General features: G+C 39.4%; 4 protein-coding genes across 10 annotated transcripts in view; 3 read left to right on the top strand and 1 right to left on the bottom strand.

The window, feature by feature from the left end:
- Positions 1 to 1,713: 1,713 nt before the first annotated feature.
- nphp1 (nephronophthisis 1) lies at positions 1,714 to 8,691 on the bottom strand. 2 transcript variants are annotated; one of them, XM_088421291.1, is made up of 20 exons: positions 8,369 to 8,691; positions 8,072 to 8,133; positions 7,938 to 7,998; positions 7,739 to 7,878; positions 7,484 to 7,664; positions 6,215 to 6,316; positions 5,992 to 6,107; positions 5,867 to 5,915; positions 5,696 to 5,783; positions 5,289 to 5,383; positions 5,054 to 5,182; positions 4,732 to 4,806; positions 4,536 to 4,646; positions 4,367 to 4,449; positions 4,201 to 4,277; positions 3,363 to 3,462; positions 3,191 to 3,303; positions 3,037 to 3,110; positions 2,217 to 2,261; positions 1,714 to 2,096 (listed from the first exon to the last, which is right to left on the bottom strand). In XM_088421291.1, the coding sequence occupies exons 1-20, from the start codon at positions 8,432 to 8,434 to the stop codon at positions 1,827 to 1,829; spliced, it is 2,037 nt and encodes a 678-aa protein (XP_088277417.1). In that variant the 5' UTR covers positions 8,435 to 8,691; the 3' UTR covers positions 1,714 to 1,826. The 2 variants fall into 2 exon arrangements, with proteins under 2 accessions (XP_088277417.1, XP_088277418.1); XM_088421292.1 differs by lacking the exons at positions 1,714 to 2,096; positions 2,217 to 2,261 and adding an exon at positions 2,291 to 2,765.
- Positions 8,292 to 11,451, top strand: LOC148419952 (uncharacterized). 5 transcript variants are annotated; one of them, XM_088421295.1, is made up of 5 exons: positions 8,292 to 8,346; positions 9,427 to 9,635; positions 10,003 to 10,180; positions 10,268 to 10,362; positions 10,437 to 11,451. In XM_088421295.1, exons 1-5 carry the CDS (start codon positions 8,307 to 8,309, stop codon positions 10,626 to 10,628), a joined length of 714 nt encoding a protein of 237 aa, XP_088277421.1. In that variant the 5' UTR covers positions 8,292 to 8,306; the 3' UTR covers positions 10,629 to 11,451. The 5 variants fall into 5 exon arrangements, with proteins under 5 accessions (XP_088277421.1, XP_088277422.1, XP_088277420.1 ...); XM_088421296.1 differs by lacking the exon at positions 8,292 to 8,346 and adding an exon at positions 8,429 to 8,605; XM_088421294.1 differs by lacking the exon at positions 8,292 to 8,346 and adding an exon at positions 8,625 to 8,763.
- A 612-nt stretch (positions 11,452 to 12,063) lies between these two features.
- On the top strand, positions 12,064 to 24,794 carry pank1a (pantothenate kinase 1a). Of its 2 annotated transcripts, none has more exons than XM_088421330.1 (8): positions 12,064 to 13,012; positions 18,703 to 18,849; positions 19,879 to 20,084; positions 21,119 to 21,372; positions 21,959 to 22,135; positions 23,002 to 23,125; positions 23,788 to 23,913; positions 24,652 to 24,794. In XM_088421330.1, exons 1-8 carry the CDS (start codon positions 12,751 to 12,753, stop codon positions 24,709 to 24,711), a joined length of 1,356 nt encoding a protein of 451 aa, XP_088277456.1. In that variant the 5' UTR covers positions 12,064 to 12,750; the 3' UTR covers positions 24,712 to 24,794. The 2 variants fall into 2 exon arrangements, with proteins under 2 accessions (XP_088277456.1, XP_088277458.1); XM_088421332.1 differs by lacking the exon at positions 12,064 to 13,012 and adding an exon at positions 13,433 to 13,572.
- The window catches only part of LOC148419954 (monocarboxylate transporter 12-B-like), an 18,795-nt gene continuing 17,295 nt past the window's right edge, over positions 24,721 to 26,220 (top strand). The window contains exon 1 of the mRNA XM_088421329.1: positions 24,721 to 24,876. The gene's annotated coding sequence lies outside the window, so the exon portion shown is untranslated. The remainder of the gene's footprint in view (positions 24,877 to 26,220) is intronic.

Raw genomic sequence — 26,220 nt, forward strand, 5'->3', positions numbered from 1 at the left:
TCCCCATAAGTGCAAGGGGTCCCCATAAAGTAAGTAAAACTCAGGATTTTGTCCACAGAGGGGGGATGAATAGGCAAAAGAATTTTTTTTGCCATGTGAAGTGTAATTGTGATCAAATAAGGTTTGAGGTCTTTTTTTATCCACGCACTTTGACGCACTTGGGTTTTTTTCTGCTTAGACAACACTTTAACCTGTATAAATGCTGTAAAAAAAAGGAGTTGAAAGTTGGTTTATATAGTTTTTTCCTTATGTCAATAACATTTTTTATAGAAAATATTCTTATTGATGGTTGGCTTGGCAAGTGGGGGAGGGGCGCGAAATGTTTTCTCTTTCCTGGGGGGCTTTGCAAAATATATTTGTGTTGCACTTGGTTAGGGTAAGATAAAATATTATGGTTAGGGGCTAGTAATTGTATTATGTCAATGGATGTCCTCACAAGTATAGTTGTATAAACGTGTGTGTGTTTGTATTTTGTGGCCAAGGGCTTTAGATACGGCTTCACCACTGAAAACAAATACAAGAGGAAAAAAAATGTTTTTGCATCATACATTTTATAGTATAAATGAAAAATTCCCAGCTATTGTCTTTTGTTGACATCATAAATTGAATAAATAACCATTTACAACTTAAATATGACCATGTACTTGTAAAATAATTGGGAGTATGACTAAGCTGGCAGATCATCGCATGTCCTTGTCGTCCAATCACAGGGTATTGTGCTTACCTGCTATGTGGGCGTGGCTATAATACATTTTTTTTCTTTAATTGCCTTGGAAATGCTCACTGACCCTTATCCCTTTTGCCTCCTCCCATTAGATCAACATCACTGTTTGCGTGTGTGTAGTGTAGAGTTACGGGGTACCAAAGGAGCGTTGTGTTAATTATTAGTAGTAGTGCGCAGTCTTTTTATACTTTGCTATAAAAGGAAGAAAGCGGCCAGTGAGGCAGGCAGTCTCCTGGAATGCCTTCATAGAGCATGTATATATTTTTATATATTTGCATAAGTGCTATGATTTGCATCATTTTTTAACCTAAGAATGTTCATTTAGGTTTTTTTGGTACCTTAAAATGTGTTGTGTAAATGAAGTTGTTTTTTTTCTATACAAAGAACTGTTTTTGTTCAAAACAAGTTAAAAAAAATACGAGTAGCATATGTATAAACAGCTAAGAAACGTGTAATATTTTACAGCTTATGAAAAAAAAAATGCTTGAATTATTATAGGTTATTTTGTCATTTCTATTTTTAAAAATAAACTAATTTATTTACTATTGTATTTTTCTGATGTTGACTTTTTAGTGATTTTTTTTTAGCATTTTTCTTATACTAATAAACTAGCTTAACCTTACTCAAATTTTATGGTTAAAGTATATCCATTTGTTATATTTATATACCGGATATAAAATCAGAAATAAAGTATTTTTATTTTTACGTTTTAACACTATTAAAAAAAAAAAAATTGTAAAGATTCCTAAGCCATTTAATAATTTGTGACATAGTATTTATCTACTATATTACTGATATACTTTTTCCTCATTTTTGCATTTTTCCTCTATGGATAAATGCAAGCTATATTTTACCCATCACTAAAGTATACACAAGTTTTGTTATAGTTGTTTACTGGATATAAATATTGTTTAGCAAAATAAAACACAATTGAAATTATTCTGAAGGCATTTAAGAAATTATGCCATATTAAAAAAGTCAATGAAGAGTGATTTTTTTTTTTAATATTTGAAGACAAAATATTACAAAAATATCTATTTTTTTATATTCATTTCTACATGTTCATAATAAAAGTTTGGTTTTGCAACGTTTTCTTCCGCTTCTAGCGCGCCGCATTCAAGAGGTCAAAAGTCATCTCTGTGATGTCGAAGGCCTGGTGCGAGTGGGCGGGGTCGGCCAGGACTTCCAAGCTGCCCGATTGGCCGCGGGCTCGCTTGAGCGCCTCCAGCGTGGAGCAGATGAGACGCGACCGCTGCTCTTCCGAAGACGGGTCGGCCCAACGGTGGGGCGGGAGCGAAGACGAGAACAGCAGGTGCGCCGCCGATGACTGGAACGCCTTGGCGAACTCCTGCTTCACCTGCGCCTCGTCTCTCTGTGCGCACACGTGAACAAATCGACACAGGAACCCACACAAACATGAACACACACAGCAATACATATACATAACACGCAAACACAGCTCTCCCTGCAGGCCAAAACAAGTATTACACACCTTCTGTGCTCTGCTCATGTTGTTTTCTGCGTCCATCCAGGCACTCTAAAAATAAAAAAGGGCATTTTGCAGCCCAAATATATACATATATATTTATAAACATTCATGATATGTACACAAATTAAATTTAAAAAGCTTGTATTAGCTTGACAGTGACAATTTACAATCTACTACAATCACCTATAGTCCAACCTATGATCAGTTTATAATATACTATAAGGAAGCCCTGCATTTGAATCAGATGCGTTGGAAGATGGAAACATCCAAAACATGCAGGATAGTGGCCTTCGAGGATGGGAGTTTTGATATTTGTGTCCTAAGTTAGTGCTTTTCAAATTTTTGCAGTGATGTGCCTGGGATTTTCTTTTCCAGACAAATTTCCCCTAAATTATTTCGTTTGGAAAAAAAACTGTTAAGCGTGCCGTACCATCAATGTCTATTTCCTTAAACTTTGGAATTACATTTGTCATGGGATATCTAGGTATACTTTCCTCAGTAAGTCAAGAAGACAAGTGTCTTGTAACATCATCTGTTTTAGTTCTGGCTCATCTGTTTGAAAATTGCATCATTAATGACAATTCACATTCATATAAACCTTAACATAATAAAAGAATTCAACGTTCTGCACAACACAATTCGGATTCATGTTCAAATTGATTTGCTCTTAATTTGAAAAGACAAACGTACTGTTCCTGACAGCTTTAAAAGAGTCCAATTAGATTTGTTGATACCTGCAGAAAACCTGCTAGAATTTTACATAAGCCCTGAAATTCCCCTGAAGTATGTCAACTTATGAGCACAACTGTAAATAATGACACACCCTGACGGCATCCAGTAGATCGGGTTGGTCCAAGAGAATCGGGAAGGTGGCAAGAACGGGACTGAATATCAAATCTGCACAAAAAAAAAAAAAAAAGCCAAGGAGTGATGTTGCTTTGTGGAAAAAAAAGGTTGTGTGTGTGTGTGTGTGTTACCTGCATTTTGCATGGTGGGCCGGTCCACCAGCAAAGCGTCGGCCAGAAGTTGTCTGTACATGGTTAACAAGGAGACGCAGCTCAGACAGTGCAGCAGCGTGACGGGGAGGAGGCTGGAATGGGAAAATACACTGTTTATGTAGACACACACACGTGTGATGAATCTTCTTACCTGAGTTGCGTTCTGATGCGACTGTTGAGCGTCCTAAACTTTACGATGAGTTTAGACAGCCGCCGCGCTTTCAGCATCTGCTGGAACACTCCAGCTGCAGCTACGATTGATAGGAAAGATCCCAATCACTTTCAATTTTGTTTTTATTTATTATACAGTGTGACCTCTACTTACGAGATGAATTTTTTCTGCAAGTCATTTCATAAGGTGACTTTTTCATAAGTAGAGATGCTTTTTACATGTAAATAGCCTGATCCGTTCAAAGTCCAAAAAATGTTCCTAAACCCTTTCGACTCATAATCTTAATTGTAGCAGTTGATTATATAAATGCAGTTCATTTGTTTGCCTTGAGATGGTGTATTGATGGTGCATGCAGAGAACTTTGTTTAGCTGGGCCTCATTTACGTTTACGTCATTTAAGTCCGCAGGAGCAATAATATATTTTTTTTTATCATTTTGAGCATGTGGGTTTACTCAAGTTTAGTTTAAGGGAAGGCGAAGTACTTCCTGTGTTATGTTGTTCAGCCTCCCTAACGACGCTAATGTCAGTTGACAGCGCGCCATTTAACTAGTAATTCAGCAGAAAGTTTATTTGTTTGGAGTAGCCCAAAGTGGTACGTATGTTTTTATGTCAATATGTATAATGTTAGAAGTAGCAAATGTCATTTTTTTGTTTTTGTTTTATGGTGTGAACTATTGGTGGAAAATGTGGATGAAGAGTGCGAGTCCTTCGTAAACATCAGTGCAAAGAACTTGTGTCTCGTTTGCAGACAAGCTATTGTACATTAATAAGTTCAAAAATGCATCAAAAACTATGATGAAATGGGAGGTCTCTTACATGATCGAGCGAGTGACCCCTCCACGTCGACGTCCTTCTCGTAAGGAGTGCCGCCGCTCACTGGGATCTCGTATGTCCTAACGTAATTTTTTCAAACCCAATCATCAATTTGGAGTGGGACTTCAGACTAGCTATGCTCAAAATGTATGAGTGTGATTGTATGTACCTGTTAGGCAGTGGATTTCCGGCGGGGTCACAAAGTTTGAAGAAAGCCCAACCGCAGCTCAGGTCTCCCCTTTCCCCTGTGGACTAAAACACAGCAAAGAGCATTCATTCCTTTAAACAACCAGTCTGCTCAGTCCCTTTCATTTCCGCTGTTGAGGTGTCATCATTACGTTGCGTATGAAGGTGACGCCGAGCTCAAAGAGGATACCGAGGTCGGGGGTGTCGGCGTTGCAGCGTAGAAAGCAGTCTCCGTCCAGCAAGGTGGGAAGGACGCCGCTTGTCTGTGAGAAATACGTGACCCAGGTCAGTTTAACGAGAAGCCTTCTGAAATCGACGTGAGGCGGGGTTGTGGTGGTGGTCTCGTACCCGTGGGGAGAAGAGCCAGGTCCTGGGGTTCTTGGGGTTATATGTTGCCCTCACTGTGTGAATGTTGCTCAGCACCTGCAATATAAAAGCAGCATTTCGTGTTTTGTTAGATGGAGATATTTTTGCCCTGAGATCTACTTTTCCGGCAGCCAATCTCCCAGAATCCTTTGGGGATACAGCTCAACACCAACACTAGAGATGGGATCAGATCTTTTTTGTTTTGTAGCCTTTTGGGCCAGAGGTCCAACGAAATACACAAGAGAATGTCAAGCCACTGCATTATAGTAAAACAGCCAAATGTCATAAAATATTGTCAACATACCCGCATGCCATCAAAGGCACAAAGGCGAATGTGTCTGCTGAGGACCTGGACGCCGACTCCAGGTGTGGGGATCCTCTTGCAGCTCCACAGGGTGAAGCAAACGCACGTCCGAGTGGATTGAGGGCGCACCTGTGTAGTAAAGGACGTTTTGTGGTTATGTTACTCGTGTGACTGTGGTTGTCTCTGAGACCAAAAAAAAAAAAAAAGTTTTCAATTAAAAATAAAATGGTCTTACCCTGCCGGTGTCAGGATCCAAGAAGAGGTCGCTGAAGGAGAGATGTGATTGGCTGAGTTCTGGCTGCATAAAATGACTTCCTTTGTATTTGGAACCTAAAACACAATATGCATATGACATTTTTGTGTTTGTAGCCGTGGGTCAGCGCGCATCCATTTTGCCACTTGCTGTTGACTGAAAATGACATCAGAGTCGCTTTGGCCTCAGCAAATGACCAATAAAAGATTTTATCGGGTTCGCGATCCAATTTCTGTATCCATTATCCTGGCATTAAGATGAAATTTAAGGGATCGCAATGAGTCCTTCATGCGGGCTTGATATTATGTTACAATATTTTGTCAACAATGAGGTTAGTTAGTGGCTACTTTAGCAGCATTGTTTTGGGACTGGAACAAGATAAAACCGACCTTCATCCACCAGCAGTTTACTGAGAGTGGACGGCCTGAACCCTGAAGGAATGGCGCCCATTGCGGAGAGGACGTCCGTCGCGTCAATCTGTCACACAAACACAAATTATGTGGAAATCAAGACAATTCCCTCTACCTGTTTTTGCTGGAGAACACGAAGACTTCTTTTACTTCTGTTAGAGCTTTTCGGAAAGTGGACCAGTTGGAATGAGGAGTATCACTGTGGAATAAGAATTCTGATTTCAATGAAAGGATAAGAAAACGTTAAATAACGAAGAAACAAACTCGAATCAAACCTCCGCTTCTCTTCTTCGTTGTCCTGCTCGTCTGAGTCGTCTTGCTCCTCCTCCTCAGCCTCGTCGGACTCGTCATCTTCTTCATTGCTGTCGTTGTCACCGTGGACAGAACTAATCTATGAAGACGGAGAGTGTTACTTATATGTTGACGACGTCTTTGTTGTAAAGCTTAGCTTATCGGATTGTGTAGACGTGTCTAATATTTTGATTGCTGAGGGAGGACCTTCAAGTATGTTCTGGGCACCACTCCTCTGTCGCCTTTGGCATTCTCGGCCAGCCACCAGCCGTCGCTTGTCTTCCTGATGATTTTCAACGTATCACCCCGCTGCAGCAGCAGAACAACAATAATTGTATTCATTTTATTCATACTATTGTTCGTAATTGCCAAGTACCGAAACAAAGTAGCTATTCTGTTGCTACCCACCCTTATTTTAAGGTATCGTCAGTATTCACAATGACAATGAACAATGAACTACAAATAAGAAGTCTATAAAAATGCCATTCATTTAAAAATGATAAAAATTAAAGGGTCAGTCAACTTATTTAGCCATTTTAAACAATAAAAAATATATGGTTTTTCACGTGCAATTAATACTTTAAAACATTAAATGAGTTCAGCATCTTTAAACAAAGAAAATATCAGACCATAAATGAATACCAGGATTAGGAATGTTCAGTACCACATTTTTTAGACCAATACAGGTACTCAAATTGAGTAGACACAGATACTGAAGCCAAGTACTGCACCAATATTACTTGAAATTTTGATTCACAGAGAAAGTCCACTTATTTAGCCACACAATAAATTAATACTTTGACAATAATTAATTTGATAACAAAATTTTAATGTACAACTAATACCTTTAAAAAACACATTTTGCCTCTTGCTTTTAACTGAAACTTACGTCGCATGCGCTGAAGGCTCAGGTCCCTACCAATCATAAGCTTGTGAATGTCACATGACTAACAGGTTTGCGTCATGATTGAATGTTTAAGACGGTTTTAGTTGACAGCAAGTGAAAAAGTGTTCTTAAAAGTTATTAAATATACTTGGAAAATAATTTAGTTATAAAATTAATTATAGAAAACATATTTACATTTTTACTGGTGAAATGACCCAAGAAGTGGACTACCCCATTAAGGTAAATACTATACTGGAATTGGATCAAACATCCCTAATTATGGTATTTTTACGCCTCTTATTTTATTTCTTTAAAGATGTTTACCTCATTCATCCCACAGATGTATTTATAAATCTCACAGTCCAGGTGTTAGAAAATGTTTTATTTATTTTTAAAAAATCAAAATACTGTAAAGCAGGGTCTGAAAATCACAAGCAACGAATTAGTTGTTTCTGTCAATTAAAAAGACATTAATAAGAGTCCCTATAAAGGGTTTAAAAACTAGACGTCAGTTTAGATATGTACAAATTTAGAACTTGTGTCAAACCGCAATTTAAAATATAATCTAATCTAAAATAATATTGAATCACCTGAACAGCCAAATCTCCTTCCTGGTCTCCTTGGAAATCACTGAGCGCCATATAGACGCAAGGTTCTGATTCCTGGGGACCGGTCGCCATTTGACTCTCGCCTTTGAGACTGTCGTCTTCATCGCTATCGTCCTCATCGCTTTCTTCAGTTTCATCCTCGCCATCTTCCTTCTGGTCATCACTGTAGATAAAAATGTGGTCGTTTAATCGACTTTGTGAGAGGTTTTGGAAATCATGCTGAGTAAAGCTGCAGACCCCGGTGGTGGTTTCGGACTGGGACCCGGTGGCGAGAGCTCCAGCAAGAGTTTGTTCAACCGCTCCAGGACGTTTTGCAGTCGTGCTTGCTCCTCTTGTTTCCTCTGTTCGTAGTTTCCCACTGGAGCAATCTCATCGGCCTAAAACATACAAAGATGTTCTTATTCTGCAACCTGGATGTGCACTATAAAAGTGTGACCTTAGTCAGTTTTGTCAGATTCTTCAGTGTCTTCTCAGCAGATATCTGAAGTTCTTGGCATCTGTTCAAAATGGAAAATGTAAAAATATCAGTGTTTGAGTGTTGAACAGTCTTAGAAAAAGTAAGTTGTTCACCTCTTAAAGGACTCTTCTTTGCTTTCCACCTCACCCTTAACATCTTTCAGAAGACTCTCCAGCTAGGAACAAAGAATACACGTGAATCATCTATGAAAAGAACCAGAATGTGTCATTTGAAGAAAAAACATGTAACAACATATGCAACACTTAGCTTTTAACTGTCTACAGGTCGTTTTTTTTCCACCTTATCCCCTGCGACATGTTTGGTTGCTAAAGCTAGCTTGTGTCTGACATGTTTGGGAACAACCCCCCTCGAGTTCAACGTCATAAAAGTAAGGATTTTCTATGACAAACCTGCCCTCTCATGTCGTCCACCTCTCTGTGGACAAGCTGCAGAGGTCCTTTCCCCTTAGGCGGCATCTAGTCACCCTTTTTAACCATGATAATTTTTCAATGTTCATGTGCTAGCTCGCCTAGCAAGCTAACAAGCTAACCAGGTGCAATGTGACGCCGAGCTCCCATTGGTGCGCCGGTCGCTAAGCAGCCGTGGTCTACTTCCGGGTGGAGTCGCTTCTCCTTCTAAAGGAAATTGTAAATATTTCACGTTTTGGTTAATGTTCTTAAAGTCTGCGGTCACTTGAGCAAGCGAATGTATAGTTTGTATCACCATTGCTTAAAAAAAGTAGTTTTGTGTAAGCACTCCGATGACCTTCACTATGTAGTTGTCAAACGCGTTGCCTTCGCGTGCGGTGAGTTATCGTGACTTTAAAAATTCTAGACATAGAATAATATGAATTCAAATTCAATTTTGAAATAAAATCAAATAATATAAATTAATTTAGACCACGTTACGCGATTGCGTTCATATCTTTGAAATAAAATCTGCCCCATGTAAAGCTTGAATTTACAATGCCGTTTCGGCTTGTGAAAAGTCCCACAATTCTCGTAGACGTTTAATGCAACGACCTCAGTTTACGCTTGGAGGTTTTTGATTGGCCCGTCGGTCGCCTAGTAACTGGGTTGTGTTTCCGGGAATGTTTCGTGGTCCAAACGAAAAGAGCAGCTCGTTCACTTTCTTTTCAAATATGATTATAAACGAAAGGAGTTCGCACCCTTAACAGATCGTTGTAAGTCAGTCTACGTGGTTTTGCTCAGCACACTCAAGTACACGCTTCCACTGAACCCCAAGCTACGTCTAACAAGTGAATATTAAAATCCCCATGATTTTTGTAGACAATGAACGCAACAAACATGTTACACTACCTTCCGCTTGACATTATGTCATTCTGGTGTCATGGCGGCCCCCGTGGCCCTCGTCCAAGGTGCCAGTCGGGGACTGGGGCTGCAGTTTTGCAAATACATTTTAAAGAACAAACCCCCGGCAAGTGTTATAGCAACATGTCGGAACCCAGACGGAGCGATGGAGCTGCAAGGTCTGGCCGGGCAACACCCAGAGCGATTGACTGTGCTTCGGTTGGATGTAAATCGCGAAGAGGACATCCGATGGGCAGCTGAGCGGGTGAAGGAGAGCTTTGGACGGCTGGATTTGATGGTCAACTCGTCGGCTTTGCTTCATCCCTCTGGGAAAGGAGAGACCAGCTTGAGGGATGTTTCTGCACAGGTATGGATTTCATTTGAACATGGATATGGTAGTGCCGGTTTCCATTGACATAAACGTTGTTTTTGGCTGCATCCTACATAGTTTAAATAAGTCTTGTTATGTCAGAAAAAAATCTCTTTTAATATTTGCTCAGGTTACTTTTTAAATGATCGGGTTTAGGTTTTAACATCTCATAAGAAAGTTCTCAAGCTTGAGGCTAAACTCGATACTGCAAAATGGCCACATGGTTTGATGAATACTTATTTTTCCCTCACTGTGTTTGCATACAATTCCCAACTGATTATTAATCGCTGTTTACATTTGACTCCTCAAACCATTTTTCTGCTAGCTCAACATTTATTTGGAAATGCATTTTCTCTCCTTTCAGGGCATCATTGGCACCTTGACCACCAACACGGTGGGCCCGCTGGTGATGGCCAAATACTTCGCTCCCCTCCTGCAGAAGGGCGGCGGTGGCTTTGGGCGACAGCCGACGGACAAGTCCAAGATGCACAGTGGTCTTATCGTCAACGTCACAGCCAAAGTTGGTTCCATTGGCGACAACGGTAAAGTTTTCAATCTTTGAGATTCTATTTTATAGTCTTTACATGCTTGTGTTTAAGTGCACTTGATGATACTTGTTTACTCTGAAGGTCTTGGCGGCTGGTACAGCTACAGAATGTCTAAAGCGGCTCTAAACATGGCCACAAAAAATCTTTCCATCGAACTGGGCCGCAGTCGACCCAAGGTAATTTACTTGCAATAATATTACTAAAATAACAGCCTAGACTCATGTATTTTTTTTTCCAAATTTTTTCCCAGGTCTTGTGTGTTTCCTTGCATCCCGGAACATTAGACACGGACTTGTCAAGACCGTATCACAGGAACGTGCCCGAGGGGAAACTGTTCAGCACAGAACGCTCTGTCGAGTACCTGATGGGTATCGTAGAAGCTCTGGATGTGGAAAAGACAGGCAAAGCTTACAACTGGGATGGTACTCAACTACCCTGGTAACAAAAAGATTGAAGACGAAAAATAAACAAGGACACTTCATATTTTAATCAAACCAACAGGATTGCTCAAAATTATTTGAGCTATATGATATGGTGTGGTGCAAATTTCAATTGCTGTATTTCTCAGTACAAGTCGATCTCGCTTATAACGCGACTCCCCCTTTTTTACTTCAGTTTGGGGGAATTTTACCAGAACGGGAGTAAAAGTCTACCTCTGACTAATGGTTACATAGATCATAGATCAAAACACATGGTGTGTGTTGTAAAAATGACAAAATTGCGGTACGTTTAGAGGCATTTCTACATCATATATTGAGTAACATACTGCTGCAGTTATGGGTGGGGGGGGGTGAGGCGGAAATTAGACAAGACTGTGAGGCAATATATGTATGCGATAGACGCAAATGCTGAAACTATTGTTGCAACAATAAAATGATTTGAAGTTCAAATGCTTTAATTTTTTGACACAGCTAAATATTCACCTGTGTAAAAGCACTAAAACACTCTTAAAATGAATGCATACTATATCGAATTAAAGGTATATAAAATCATTTTAAGTCATAATCGACATATGACTTATTTTACATTTGAATCAATGTTATTCAAACAGATATGTGAAAAAATCGGTCTGTTATGAGTTATGCGGTTATAAGTCGACCCCTCTAATATGGAGGTTGGAAATTAGAAAACAAAAACTTGACTTGTACTCGGAGAAATACAGTATGCACTGTAAATTGCTTGAAATATTAGTAATTGCTTGAAGATGGTGCTATTCTAAAATGCCTTAAATGGAGTTAAATTCAATTAAAATGTGCTTTTCCTGACCAATGTTTTCTTTTTACATATAAGATAATAATAAGATTTATTTATATATATATATATATATATATATATATATATATATATATATATATATATATATATATATATATATATATATAGTACTGTACTACACAAGACGGTGTCCAATGTGTATGTTACTACAACTCAACACCAGATGGTGAGAAAGTACCTTGTTGAAAATCTGCCGCTCTTGAAGAATCTGAATATGCAAAAAATAGACAATTCCATTCCACATCGACATCATAAGAATTTTCTCGACACGCTTGTACAGCCTGACTGAATCACTTCATTCTTTACAACCTGACGAATGCTTGTGAATGTCCCGTTTTTGTGATCGCCGGTTTGTTTTCTCTTTTATCCCACGCGTCTTTTCTGTACTGTGCATCAATGTGTTGAGCTGATCGATATCTAATTTTGCGATAGCATGCACGACTAGTAACATGTCGTGACTGTGTGTGTTGTGTTGACAGGCGGCTTTGTGCACATCGCTTGGGTATGTTGGGGGGGGGGGGGGTGCCTTGCACGCTGCACAGGGAATGACAGCGGCTCTTATAAATAAAGCCCCCCCCCCACCCCCCTTCGCAGCTGCACACTCCCCGCTTGCCCGCCTGTCTGTCCGCCTCCCCGAGTGTGCAAATACACCCCCGTTTGTAAAGTGGATCGGAAGACGCTGATTGGACTCGTTATTTGTGTTTCGACACCACTGGAAAAGAAAACCGGTCTGAGAAGGTGAACGGGTTTTCCGCGGCCTCGCTCGGTGACGTCGAATACTACGCGTCGGTCTCTTCGTCTTCTAAATGTAGGGAAATGACCGCGAGTGACCTCGAAGCCACCGCTGTGTTATTTTAGCGCCTCCGGTGCGTTTTATTTTCAAAGAAATGCAACCGCGATAAAAATATTTACATTAAAAAAATTCGGCCCGCTCGGGTTCGTTTTTTCTAAATTGTTGGGGCGACACGGCTGTCACGACGGGGCTACTGTCAGCCGGCTAAAGCTAATTTAGCTCTCGCGTTAGCTTTGTCATCACTTATTTGCTCAAGCGAAGCTAGGCCAATTTAGCATTTGCCGCTAGCTTCCCGGCACCCGTAGAAGCTAATTTAGCTCTTGCGTTAGCGTTGAAATACCTCATTTGCTAGAGTAAAGCTAGGCTAGTTTAGCTTTTGCCACTAGCTTCCCAGTATCCGTCGATGCTACCGCGAAACTAGGCCACATTTCCCCCCGTGTCTGGCGGCTCGCCTCGCCCTTGAAGAGGCTAGGCTAGCCTAGCTCCCGCTGCTGCTATGGATAAAGCGAAGTCAATGGTGGACAAAAAGGGGGCGTCGGGGCACTTTCGCGTCAATAACTGCCCGATACCGAAGAGCTTCAACGGGCACGTGAACGGCTGCGGTGGAAACGTCGGTTCCCTGGCCGAAAGCAGCAACAGTGGCCAGTACGAGAACAATCGCCATATGCACCGAGGGGAGGATGTGGAGTGCAACGGCTCGCCGGCTAAGAAGAGCAGGCTTCGGAGGAGGACTGAGTCGATGAGACGGCACAGACCCCGTAAGTGTGGGCCACTCTTTGGGAGGGAATGTTTGCTTATTGGTGAATGATTTCGAGATCCTTAAACAACAAACTCGTGTTATTGTGTCATTCATTCTAGAATAATTAACTTTAATAATAGTACAAAGGTGAATATGGTATATCTGTAGTACTGTGCCAACCTACTAGTTTGTAGTCAGTCGATGTCGCGTTCTGGATGTTTATATACCCTCGGCTGTTCAGCCACGCTCCGATTGGTCGACACCCGGCGGCTGAAAAGCTCCTGATAAGTGGGCTTGGCTTGAGGTGGCCAATCAGTGCTCGACTCTTGTCTCCAGGCCCGGCGTGCGAATGGGACAAGGCCCGCCCCCCTATTTACCCAGCGTTCCATGACAATGTGAGTGAAAAATCATCCAGTTGAAAACTTTGTGAGGGGTTTTATGAGTGCAGAATATCGAAAAGCATCAGAGTGAGCTTCACACTGGGATCTTTTGCAGTTTTAGTGTATTTCCGTGAAAGTTTTTTAATTAGTGAGCTGATCTTTTGCCTCACAATGAAGCTGAGAAATCTAAAGAAACCCGGTAAGTTTGTTCATTTGTAGTATTTAACCACATTTTCTGTTCTTGGTATTTCTCACTAATATTTAACCCAAGTACAGAGCAATAATAAGTTTATAGGGTTTAAAGTCTCTCCGGTGTGGCGCTTCTTTGCATATTGTTGAGATAAACAGAGGAGGTCTTGTTGCTGTGACAAAACCAGCCATTATTGTTCATCCTGCAGAGATTTGTTGCACGTTTAGGGGCTCGGTGATAAGTGTAGACTGTCAACATTCCTAACTTAGAGGAGGCGGGGGCTGGCTGTCAGCATAATTTTTTTTTAATGTAATTCCAGTCACTTGGTTTTTGTCAATACACTAACATCATTTCGGATAGTTTGACTGCTCCCTGTTTGTTTTGTATAAAAGATGCACCATATTTGAGTAGGGATTTTCTGATCATTTGCACAATTACTTGCATGTTGATTTTTGTTATATTGTCACAATTCTCTTCAATATAAATACATCTTGAAAATACAAACTACTTTTTTTAAAGCAAAAGGACCACACGGACACATTGTTTTGTTGGGTCTCGCGAAATTCCTTTTTTGATGTTTTGAAGGTTGTGATTGCCAAAAAAAAAACAAAAAACATACTTGATCTTTGAACACGTGTCATAATAATATGAGTGGAATTATGATGGTGCTCTTGAAATATTACAAAAAATAAAAGCACGGAAGCACCTGTTCTATGTATTTGTTTTGCTCTTATCTCATTCACTAGCAATTACATGTTTATATGCCAACAATCTGTTTTTGCTTGGCTGTCATTGAATGAGTTGTAACAAGATGTGTATCATGCACAAAGTCGAATTTCTGGTGACATTTTGATCTCATAACAGGCGCTGACAAGATTAGCAAAGAGCGTGCATTAAACTGCGAGGTGTAAACTGCAAACATTCAAAGATCCGTCCCCCTTATGTAATAGTGGTAGTGGGGTCCCGCTCACACACCACCTCCTCTTTTATGGCCGTGTTTTCTTTGGATGAAGGCCAATCAGCCATCCAGATGAACCCAAATACCACTGAGAGCTTTTTAGCAGCAAGGTTTGTCCCCTCGAGCGCGTGATTTTTAACCCCATCTTTGTTTCCTGCTCCACATTCAAGCACAAAAGTCTTTCTTTTATATCACAGCACAAGCCTCAGGGTATATTTAACTGACCTACCGTATTATAAAAGAAGAAACTTTATTCCTTTTCATTTTCTGAAAGGTCCCTAAGATGACACCACTGAAAATAATCTCCATTCATACAAACCTGCAAAAATAACCAATTTGCATGCCAGGCCACTAGTTGGCAGTGTCGCTTTGTAAAGAAACAATAGCCATCAGCCTTTATTGTTGCTTTACAATTATGCGGAAATAGTCGAACAAAACTGCAAAACGTCTTCTGAAGGGTTGAGCGATTTGATAAAAAAAAGAAATCTCAATTTTTCACCTGTCATTCTTGAAGATTAAAATTTGAATCAATTTTAATTGAGGTAATCAACCCAACAAACATTGATTCAAAAGTTTGAGTTCTTAAAAAAAAATCAAATCAAGTGGAAAATATTTAGACAACAATAATGTTTACTGATTTTAATTACAATTAACTCAGCCAAATCCAAAAATAGCCATTCAGTCATATTTATTGATTTATTTTCATTTGTTAGAATAAAGGAGTCAGAAAAATGTATGGCACTGAATGATTTATGTAGTTAGTAACTATTTGTAAACATTTATTTTAAAACACCAGCGTTTTACCACTTTAACAAAAGACCGATGTCACAATTTAGCTCATTTAAAATACTGTATTTGATTTTTAAAATGACCTATTAATTGAATTAATCTGATTTATTGCCCCACCCTAGTAGACAGCAATATATTTAATGGCATTTAAAATGAAAAATACCGAGTTAGACGTCAACCTATATATTTTAAGAGCTTTTCTTTAAAGAAAAATGCAACATAAATTGTCAATCTTCCTCATAAACAAAAAAAAAATGCCGTTTCGAATGAGTTATCAAGTGTTACATATTGCCAATCACTGTTAGCCTTAGCCATGGCTTTGGCTAGCTGGAGACTGAGCTGCACCAGGTACACCACGATTTTTGTAATTTCATTTTTTCATCAACTGATTGAACGATATGTTTGTTGAAAGAAGTTAGCGAACAGTGTTTCATAATTGAAATTATCATTTAAAAGTTAGAAGTGATTTAGCTATTTTATTAATAGTCGATGCTGTGGACCAGTAGCCATAAAATAATTGAGAACCACTGACAGAACTTGGCCCACACAACTTTAAATGGTTTTAAATTGTAATGAGAGGCAACTAAATTTCCCAATCCAACAAATGCTGAACGTCAGTGTACTGTTCAACTCTATTGTTTTATGAGCAAAAAAGAACCTTGTACTTTGTGGCCGACAAGAAATCAAATAACAAGATGTCCCGTAAAAAGCACTCAGAAGAGAAGCTTGACTCATTCTGCTTCCGTTTGTCCTTGATAACTATGCGCTGATTAAGAATTTTGAATTTCATTCCCTTTATTGAACGCAAACCTGCATTTATTTTGGGACACTCGGGAAGCTGATGTATCATTACAGCTGTTTTGGGAAGAAGGCAGGTCTGTTCAAAGTTTCGACAGTAGAAAAAAGTTGAAATGGATTCATAAAGTTCAGTGTCAACAAATCAGACGAATGCTAAATGTTCTTGTGCGTCACTTTTATCGAGGCTCTTTGTTTTCTTATCGCATATACACAGACTCACAGAAAAGATTAGATAGATTTAGTTAACTCATTCAATGCAAAAGACATATTTTAAGAGTCCATTAAATCCATTAAAAAAATAAATATAGCGCAAGGTTTTTTTTCAGCCTTCTCAGTCACGTTTTTTTTTCTGTGTATTATAGTTTTATTTATGGAAGACGATTATAACTTACTCTAATATTATTTTTTTCTTGAAAAATTGCCACTACATTATTTTTAATATTAAGACTTTATGCTGGTATTTTTTTTTTATTTTTTTTTTTTTATGTAAGGATTTTTTTCACTTTTTTTCTCAGAAAATTCAAACTCTGTGTTCATAAAATTATAACAAAGGGGGAAAAATCTTGTCAGGTTTTGTCTTTCCCATAACATTACGACTTTTTCCTATTTTATAGTGGGCCGAGAAATAAACTCAATTGACTTGCATGACTTTTTCAAGATGTGTTTGAAATGGTATGATCCTCGTCTTAACGAATTTTGGGATCATAGCTTGTCATGGTTAAAATCAACTGTCCTCTGGGTGTACGAGGCATTTCAGGGGTCTACGTGAGATGTTACAATGGTTGCTACAGGTACCAGTAGATTGAATTTTTTTTTAATGCTGTGACAGGAACGCTATATTTTTCTTTTCAGAGTAAGAGCAAATTAAATAGAACAAGACTCAACATTGCTAAATTGTGTCATAGTGACTCATTTGCAAAAGAATGTATCACATTATTTTGTTAGCTTTTACGTGGATGCGCATTGTCATTAGTAATGTAATTTCCTGGCAGGTGAGCCAGAATTAAATTTGATTGATTTCAGTTTGTATTAATCACGGACTAATCACGGTCGTGTTTATGTTTTTGTCGAGTATCTACCAATAATGCTCGTTCTGTATTGTTTTGATGAAAAGGAACCCACTGTGTGTCGCAAGGACGCATATCACACTGCTTGTGATTTAGATGCGATATCTTTTCTTTAGGTCCAAACATTGTTGTTTGCTGTTGTGTTTTTTCGAGAAGGGGGAAGCTCATGTTTACAGACCTGAGATCGGGTCAGTGGGTGAGAGGTTAGCGGAACAAGAGTCAAGATGACCCCGGCCTGGTTTGGTAACGGGACACCGATCATCCATTGGCTGCGTCACGAGCAGCAGGTGGAACATGATGGAAAGAAAATCTTCTGACTCCTCTGGCCAGGCTACTGTGATGACATGGAAATAGTTTTTTTTTTATATATATATATATATATATATATATATATATATATATATATATATATATATATATATATATATATATATATACTGTATAGTCAATCGAATGTGTTCATACCTGGCCCTAAATGTTTCTGCACCTCTTGAATCAGACCCTTTCTTCATTCAGAGTTTTAGACACTGAAATTTGGCTTTCCACTTTAAGTTTCAGGAACTTTTAGACGCTGGAACTCCAGTCTCAAAGCTTTACGGATTTCTCAAAAGCACTACAGAACCGGTGAACTCATTTTTAGACTACGATGCACAATGATCTTAGTAACTGTTAAAATTCCTGCAGTCAACATACCAGGTAAAGTTCCTGGAAACGTTAGGCCTTGGTACCTGTAGTTCCCGGTACAAAATGGTCAGAGTCAGCGCTTTTGAGCCCAGCTTAAAGGCTACTTCTTAAAATTGCTACTTTCTATAATGAAACGCTGAAAAGGTACAAGGGTATTGCTTGAAGAAGATTGCCAAAAGAAAAGAAAAAAATCTATACAGCGCAATACTGCCAATGTATCGAATCAGGACCCGGTACTGGCAGATCCTTAAGATCAGGTGACTCGAGTATAAAAAAAATGCTCTGGGAAGATCCTTAGTTATGAAACTACTGCAACATTGTAATGGCACACAAGCTTTGCATTGTTCTTAAACGGGCATTCTCGTTGGTGGAAATGTGATGACAACATTCATTCACGCCACAGAAAGGAGAGACTCCACTCCACTTGACCTCAAGTAAACCCTCTCGTCCTGTGCCAAGTGTTTTGTCTCCTGACTCTCCACATCAACACCGGTGTCTGAAATCGCATTAATAACAGCGTAAAATTATTAATGAGGCGAGGGAAGCGATTGCGCAATCCAGCAAATTGCGATTAGAAGATATTGGAATGAAGACAAAAGAGAAGTGTGAAAACAACTTTAGAGGTGGCGACAGAAAAGGAGGATGATTGACGGCCATTTGGGTGGGTGTCTGTTTCCACGGCAACCCACACTGTACTCCATGTTCTCGCCAACCCAACGGGCAGGTTGTTCTGTTTTTGCCACCTGCCCCGCCCGTGTTATATGATAATATGTCGCTATATGATAGCCTTTTGTTAAAGTTGAGCTGAAAAGAATTGACGTATCCTCCTTTGTGTTCTCGTAGCGTTCCCGTGGTTCGGGATGGACATTGGCGGCACGCTGGTCAAACTGGTCTATTTTGAGCCCGTGGACATCACCGCAGAAGAAGAGCAGGAAGAGGTGGAGAACCTCAAGTCCATCCGCAAATATCTTACCTCAAATGTGGCCTATGGTAAACAAACAAAACATGACAAAACACACTATACAAATAGTTTGCGCTGTATAAAAAATAAATAGGCCTCAACACCTGCCTTGAATTGCAGTCATTTGAAAACGAGAGTGTAAACATATTAGGAAAAGAATTGTTTTATTTTCTTTATATCCTTAAAACATTTCATTAAAAACTGACGTAAACCTACTAAGACACGTTAAGAGAAAACAAAATCTGACATCAAAACGCTCACTGTTCTACAAACAAGATGCGAAGCGTGCTTGCTTCACAATGTTAATTAGTCATTTCCAATTAAAAGTTCTTGTAAAACTGTCAAAACTTATTTAAACATTCAAAGACCAAAATGTTCAACCTAACTATGTCATTTCATGTAATAAACGTCTGTTAGCTTAATGCTAACACACTGTATAATGTGACCCGCTATGACAGGCTAACCAAAACTAGCATAAACCTTCCAACAGCGGCTACTTTAACACAAACAGAAGCACTTATTGATAAAGTGCCCCCCCCCCCAAAAAAAAAAAAATATATATATATATATATATATAAATATATATATATATATATATATATATATATATAGTATATTCAAACAGCAAAATAGCGTCAAGAAGCTTAACAGAAATTAGAATAAACTTTTAAATACTGCTACTTTGCACACAGAGCAGCAAAACTTAAAAACAGTATATATAACAAAATTAAACAAACAAAAAAACAAATGTATATGCGTATACAATGTATACAAAGGTGTGACTTTCCGCTTGCATGCCATAGCTTACATTGTAAAGCGCCATGACAGACTAATGCAAATCAGCATATTATACATACACACTTAGAGCAGTAACACTAAAAAACGCCCTATAAAATAATAGCTGGTTAAACATTGTCAAATAAACCATGGTTTATTGTGTATGTTTTTAATTTTAAGTGAGAACTTTTATTTGCGTTCGCCACAAAAATTTACCAGTAGTCAAGGGTTCTGCATACATGATTGCGACGGAACTAAAAAGACGATGTCTTTTCTTCTAGGCAAGACGGGCGTGCGCGACGTCCACCTGGAATTGCGCAACCTGACCATGTGCGGCCGCACAGGCAACTTGCACTTCATCCGCTTCCCCACGCAGGCCATGCCGCGCTTCATCCAGATGGGCCGCGACAAGAACTTTTCCAGTTTGCACACTACGCTCTGCGCCACAGGCGGCGGCGCTTATAAGTTTGAGGATGACTTCCGCACCGTGAGTGTTACCACACACACACACACGGGGACTTCTCATTGACGTACTGCATATTCTAGCTCCTAACCTTAACCCTTACCTTACCATCAACCAAAATCTAATTCAAAGCTGTATTCTAAAAACAAGTCTTGACCCTCAAAAAGGTCCCAATTTGTGGGATCCATCAAAATCGTCCTCACAAATCCAAGAGGTCCCCACAAAGACAGTGAAACCTGGGATTGGTCCCCACCTTGCTGCAAAAACCAAGGGCACACACACACACCACGCCCTTTACAACACATTTCATGTCTTTTTCTCATTTTAAATTTGCTATTGCGTTGGGAGGAAAAAGCAAACAGCAAAAAAGAGCAAAAATCAACTGAATGAAATTGGCAGGCCAATTGATATTGTGTATTAGCATTGTAAGCTAGCAAACATTTGTCAAAGTTTTATTGGTTAACAACCTAATTCTTGTTGTTTTTAGGGTCAATGTTTGGTATTGGGTATTAGCATTATCTATTTGGTTTGGTATTGGGTGTTAGCATTATCATTAGCAAACATTTGTTAAGGCAAATAATATTTGTAATTGTTTGGTTTGCAAAACAAACTAAGTCAAATTGTTTTTTAGCTTTTGTCTTGTGTTTTGTATTGTTTATTATCAGATGGCAGGTGTTTTGTCATGCAGTCTTACTCTTAAGTTACCTGACCAACCTAATTCTTCTTGTTTTTAGATTTTCCATTGTATGGTAGAGTTTACTAGCATTATAAGCTAGCAGAAATTTGCTTTACTGTGTGGTGAGCTAAATCTTTTTGTTTTTTTGTTTTTCTGTTGTGCTTGACTGTGTATTAGCATTCTAAGCTAGCAGATTTGATTCAAGAAAGGTTTTATTATTTTGGTTAGCTAAACAACCTAATTGTGCTAACTCTATCACAGCAGCAGCAAATATGTTATTGGGGTGAGAATCCGGATTGAAATGCTGGTAGTAGATGCTATTTTTTTCTCTTTCCATCAATGGAAGCATTGTTTTTAATAAATCCCAATACTGCTTGTCCAGATGGCCGACCTGGAGCTGCTGAAACTGGATGAGCTGGACTGCCTGATCCGCGGGCTGTTGTTCGTGGACCGGGTGGGCTTCAACGGCCACCCCGAGTGCTACTACTTCCACAACCCCTCGGACACGCAGAGTTGCGTCAAGCAGCAGTGCACGCTGGACAACCCTTTCCCCATGCTGCTGGTCAACATCGGCTCCGGCGTCTCCATCCTGGCCGTCTACTCTGAGGACGATTACAAGCGCGTCACCGGGACTAGGTCGGTTCCTCGGATCACTTTATTAGGGACAGCCATGTTACGCGTCAACATTTTCGATTGTTTTAATACATATATGCATTTAATATTATAGTATTAACGATCGCGGTAGTACCGTATTTATGTACGTATTTTGTATTGTAGGAAGAACACCAAAAAACGGCATTTGAGATTAAAAACGATAAGGTTTCCCCACACTGACGAATGAATGACTGATAAAGCCACTTTGTCACAAAGAAAACACGCTAAAGGTGAACATCTAACATATTTAAGCCTTTATGTAACATCTTCTTGCATTATGCAACAGGGAAGATTAGAGAAGGCATTTTATGACACGTGGGACGTTTGCCCAGATTACTTAGGTGATATCAGTTCCTGTTGTTCCATCATCACAATCATATTTACCAAAGTAATTGAAATAATTATTGTGGTAATTTAGGTTTGAACAAGTTCCTGGGAACACAAAAGGAAAAAACACATGCATAAATGTGTGTGTGTGTGTATACACATATGTTAGGGCTGTGCCCAAAAAATAGATTTACAAAAATTGGGATTCCTGTATTCATATAAAGTATTCCTTCCCCTCTAGTCTGGGAGGTGGTACATTCCTCGGCCTTTGCTGCCTGCTGACGGGCTGCGAGACATTCGAGGAAGCTCTGGAGATGGCGAGCAAGGGCGACTCTACCAACGTGGACAAGCTGGTCAAGGACATCTACGGCGGCGACTATGAGCGCTTCGGCCTGCAGGGTTCTGCTGTGGCGTCCAGGTGAGGGAATGCCACCAGACCAATTCAGCGCGATAAAATCTCTTTATTGCTTTTGTCGTCCGCTTTTGTTGTTACAAAAACTTGCCGGCCGACAGCATGCCTTTCCGGTGTTTGCAACAGTGCTTGTGCTGTGCTGGTCAAACTCTTTTGCCTTCTTGACCTGATGGTCAAACTATTGCAAACAGCTTTCAATGCAGTACAGATTTGCAGTACGTTAATATTTATTTCTTGTGTTTGTTGAATTTGATACAAGTTAATGCTGGGAGGAACCTTATTTAAAGCTTATTAGGCATCAGGAGAAAGAAAGCAAATCCCAGAAATGGGGGAAAAACAAATTGTTATTGTGATTTGTGCATTCTATAAACCAAGGGGGGAGAAATGACTAAATTAGAAATCTGATTTCCGTGGATAAAATGTGAGATTATTTTTTAAGGCCTGGTATACAGTAGTAGTTGCAAGTACTGCAAACCTTACTCTTTACCTGTTGACTTATTCATTGTCACTGATTTCTATCAAGATCCATTTTTACTATGTTAGCAGTGAATTGGTTAATTATTCAACATGTCACTGGCATTTATCAAAAAATAAAAATATATTACTTGCAGGAAATAAATAATATTTCCATTTAGAAAAAACAAAACCCAAAACATTTAACTCTGCCATTAACAGCTATAGAGGTCAAAGATATCTTTTTTTTCTCACTAGGCTGGCTTTGAACAAGTTAATCTCCACTCATTTCAGCTCAAAGGTTGCAACATAAAGCAAAAGTTTGACCAAAAAGTGTCATTTTTATCTGCGTCACCGCGTTTATCTGTTACTGTGTCAAAACCAACACGCGCCATCACACCCAATGTCATCTTCTTCAGTTTCGGTCACATGATGAGCAAAGAGAAGTGCGACACCATCAGCAAGGAGGACCTGGCACGGGCCACGTTGGTCACCATCACCAATAACATCGGTTCCATCGCACGCATGTGCGCTGTCAATGAGGTAAAATGTGGGAAAAGTCACAATGATCGTTCCGAGGGGTGCAGCCACAGGATGTGTGACTTTCTGCGTGCGGTGAGCTTCTTTACAGTGTTGTCTTGTGGCAATGGCGATCAAGCAGCATTGTACAGGGCTATCACGGCGTACAGAGCCGCAGCACAAAATTGTAATATATATTTTTGTATTTTTCTTTTGAATGTCAAAATTAATCCTTTACTTCACACTATTATACTATAGTATTTTACTTTGTATATTTTAAATGATATTTTTCATATTTTGTAATTCATATTTATAGATGTTTTATATATATACTATATTTTTAATTTTTTAAATATATAAAATTTAATATTCACATAATATACATTTTATTTATAATATATATAGTTCATATTGTGTTTTTGTATTTTGTGTTTTTTTTTAAATACTTGTTTAGGCTTAGATGTGGAAAAACTGAAAAAGTCAAGCTATGATTGTCTATGAGGTTAGATAAAAATCTGTTCATGTTAGCTCACCCACACCACCCTGTGGCGAAGAGGTGGTACTGGATTTCTTATTTTTGTGATTGATGTCCAGTGAACCTATAATATACTTTTATTGATGTACAGTGCAGATATATGACTTTTATTAAAGTTTGGATGGCAATGAAGAAACATTTCTTCTGGCAGAATATCGAGCGTGTGGTGTTTGTGGGCAACTTCCTGCGCATCAACACGGTGTCCACCAAACTGCTGGCCTATGCCATGGACTTTTGGTCCAAAGGACAGCTGCGAGCGCTCTTTTTAGAACATGAGGTAAAAAGTCACATTTCAACCACATTAACTGAATGCACAATCTTGCTGATCTTTGATGAAATGCACTGTTGCCCCCTAGTGGCCATTTTCAATACCATGAAATGGTGTTTAAACCCTGTCCTTTGTAGGACATTTTCAGCAAACCCCGAACGCTTACGAAAAATGCCCCCCCAAAAAAAGTGTCAATATTTTTTTAGGGTGAAACTGTTCCACCTAACCCTAAGCAGCACGGTATGTAAGCCACAGCAGCAACAAACAATTTTTGTCACAGATACACTGCACCAAACTATAAGCCGCATGTCGTAACATCAGATATTTACGCAGAAAGATGGAATATGGATTTTTTTTAACTGCCTGCATACAAAAGCACCCCTTTTTTCTTGCACATAATTCATATATACAATCATACAGACATATATCAAATTTACACATCATTACATTTTTATACACGAGCTTATTCAATATACGTAATATTTATATTTCCAATACTATGTTTTTAAACCTCTTTTTGAGCACCACCATTTATTCATATCTTTTCAATTCTGTTTCATAGTTGTTCCATAAGTTGACACCTTGAATAGATACACACTTTTGGTAAAAAAGCCACACTGGACTATAAGCCACAGGGTTCAAACCATGAGCAAAAAGTTGCGGCTTATGGTCCGAAAAATATGCTCATTTAAAAAGACATTAGTTTTTGATAGCGAATGAGTTAATTGAACAAATGTTTCCTCTCAGGGTTACTTTGGAGCCGTGGGCGCTTTGATGGAGCTTCTCAAGACCACCGAGGACCCCTGAGCGGGCTCCTTCCTTTCAATGCTGTGATGTCATCAACTCTGGAAAACACTGCGAACGCCGCAGAGGCTGCTAAAGGAATCACTACAAGACACGAGAACGCGAGAGGAAAAGCCATCGGGGGAATAGCGTGTACATAGTCATCAAAGCGTAGAAGGTTGTACTATGGTAATTACTAATTTATGCTAATTGACTTTGTCCTTGCCTGAATTTTTGATATCGAGCTACTGTAGCATAATGCCCCCGGAAAAGGCGGCGTCTATTTAAGATAAGAGGAACCTAATGCAAAAAGTTGCCCCATTGTGGTCAAATAGGAACTCCACTGCACGTGGCCTTTTTTTTTTTTTTTTTTTTTTCCTTTGGTGAATCCCAATGTGGACCAACTTGGTGTTGTCTTCCGAGCTTAGCTGCAGTTAGCATCTCTTGTCCTTGTCCTGCATCCCCTTGCCTTGTTTTACCAGCGCCGAGCTGTTTCTCGCATTCACGCCACTTGGACCAAGACTTGTATCCGAACCGATGTTGCATGTTCACAAAAAGGTGGTTCGTTAGTCCCGTCAAGCCAACGAAAACGAGGACAAGCGGGAACGAGAAATCCTGCTAAAGTAAAAGCTGCCAATCAAGGCCTTCTGTAGCCACTGAGAGTGGAGCTAATCAGCATAGCTAGTGTGAGGAGCTAACATAGCAAAAGAATCACAACAAGTTAACTCATTCAGTGCCATGGATGAGAATTCCCATCTTTTAAAATAGTCATAACAATAAAATATGAAAAAATTCTGATCAAATGCGTTTTATTAATGGAGGGTAGCTGACACCCACGAATAACGCTTACATAATACAAGCCAATTGAGCATTGTAGTGACAAATGTGACCATTGGATGGCAGTGTTTCCACTCTTAGAAACGCTAAATATATTGGCCCTCTAGAGGGTTCCTTTTCCAATTATACTTGGCACTGAAAGAGTTAAAAAAAAAAAAAAAACAGCCTTCCTTACTTGCTTGGAGCAAAACATTCAGCAAGAAGCTAACCCGGTAGCTAAAAGTTGCGTTAGTAGTCCTGTCAAGCCCACTGGAATGGGAGCAAAACCAGGAAATAGACATCTGCCAAAGTAACAACACTGATCATGGCCTTCCCTGTTCGCTTGATCCTAAACCCTAAATTTGGACAATTTCAAGCTCCTCCGCCACCGCCCTTAAGTGCTTCTGTCTCGCTTTGTGCCATCGACCTTTCAGTTACCTCTTAAAATATTACCCTCAACTTTAGCATTTAGCATTAGCACTGGAGTCATTCGGTCTGAACAAGAAATAAACATCGTCGTTAGCATTAGCAAACATTTTTGGTTTTCTATCAAAACACCGTTATCAAAGCGCACATTCTTCAATTAAGTGTTTTACTTTTCTTTTATCGACTTGGCGCTAATCGTTAAATTGCTAAGAAACAAAAATCCTCTGCCACTTTTCTCACGCCTGTTTCGCTTGTGCGTGCCATCTGAGCTACCCTTAAATACCTCTGTAA

This window comes from Hippichthys cyanospilos, chromosome 8 (genome assembly GCF_059441005.1).
Source record: "Hippichthys cyanospilos isolate Australia breed blue-spotted pipefish chromosome 8, RoL_Hcya_1.0, whole genome shotgun sequence".
Taxonomy (NCBI): Eukaryota; Metazoa; Chordata; class Actinopteri; order Syngnathiformes; family Syngnathidae; genus Hippichthys; species Hippichthys cyanospilos.

Excerpts from the sequence above, each read along its gene's own strand:
- nphp1 (XM_088421291.1), bottom strand. The coding sequence starts at position 8,434 with ATGCCGCCTAAGGGGAAAGGACCTCTGCAGCTTGTCCACAGAGAGGTG. Across the intron at positions 8,134-8,368 it reads TGGACGACATGAGAGGGCAG|CTGGAGAGTCTTCTGAAAGA; the intron begins GTTTGTCATAGA and ends CTTTGTTCCTAG. Across the intron at positions 6,317-7,483 it reads AAGGAGATTTGGCTGTTCAG|CGGGGTGATACGTTGAAAAT; the intron begins GTGATTCAATAT and ends CTGCTGCTGCAG.
- pank1a (XM_088421330.1), top strand. The coding sequence starts at position 12,751 with ATGGATAAAGCGAAGTCAATGGTGGACAAAAAGGGGGCGTCGGGGCAC. Across the intron at positions 13,013-18,702 it reads GATGAGACGGCACAGACCCC|CGTTCCCGTGGTTCGGGATG; the intron begins GTAAGTGTGGGC and ends GTGTTCTCGTAG. Across the intron at positions 23,126-23,787 it reads GCATGTGCGCTGTCAATGAG|AATATCGAGCGTGTGGTGTT; the intron begins GTAAAATGTGGG and ends TTCTTCTGGCAG.
- LOC148419952 (XM_088421293.1), top strand. The coding sequence starts at position 9,309 with ATGGCGGCCCCCGTGGCCCTCGTCCAAGGTGCCAGTCGGGGACTGGGG. Across the intron at positions 9,636-10,002 it reads TGAGGGATGTTTCTGCACAG|GGCATCATTGGCACCTTGAC; the intron begins GTATGGATTTCA and ends CTCTCCTTTCAG. Across the intron at positions 10,181-10,267 it reads TGGTTCCATTGGCGACAACG|GTCTTGGCGGCTGGTACAGC; the intron begins GTAAAGTTTTCA and ends TTTACTCTGAAG.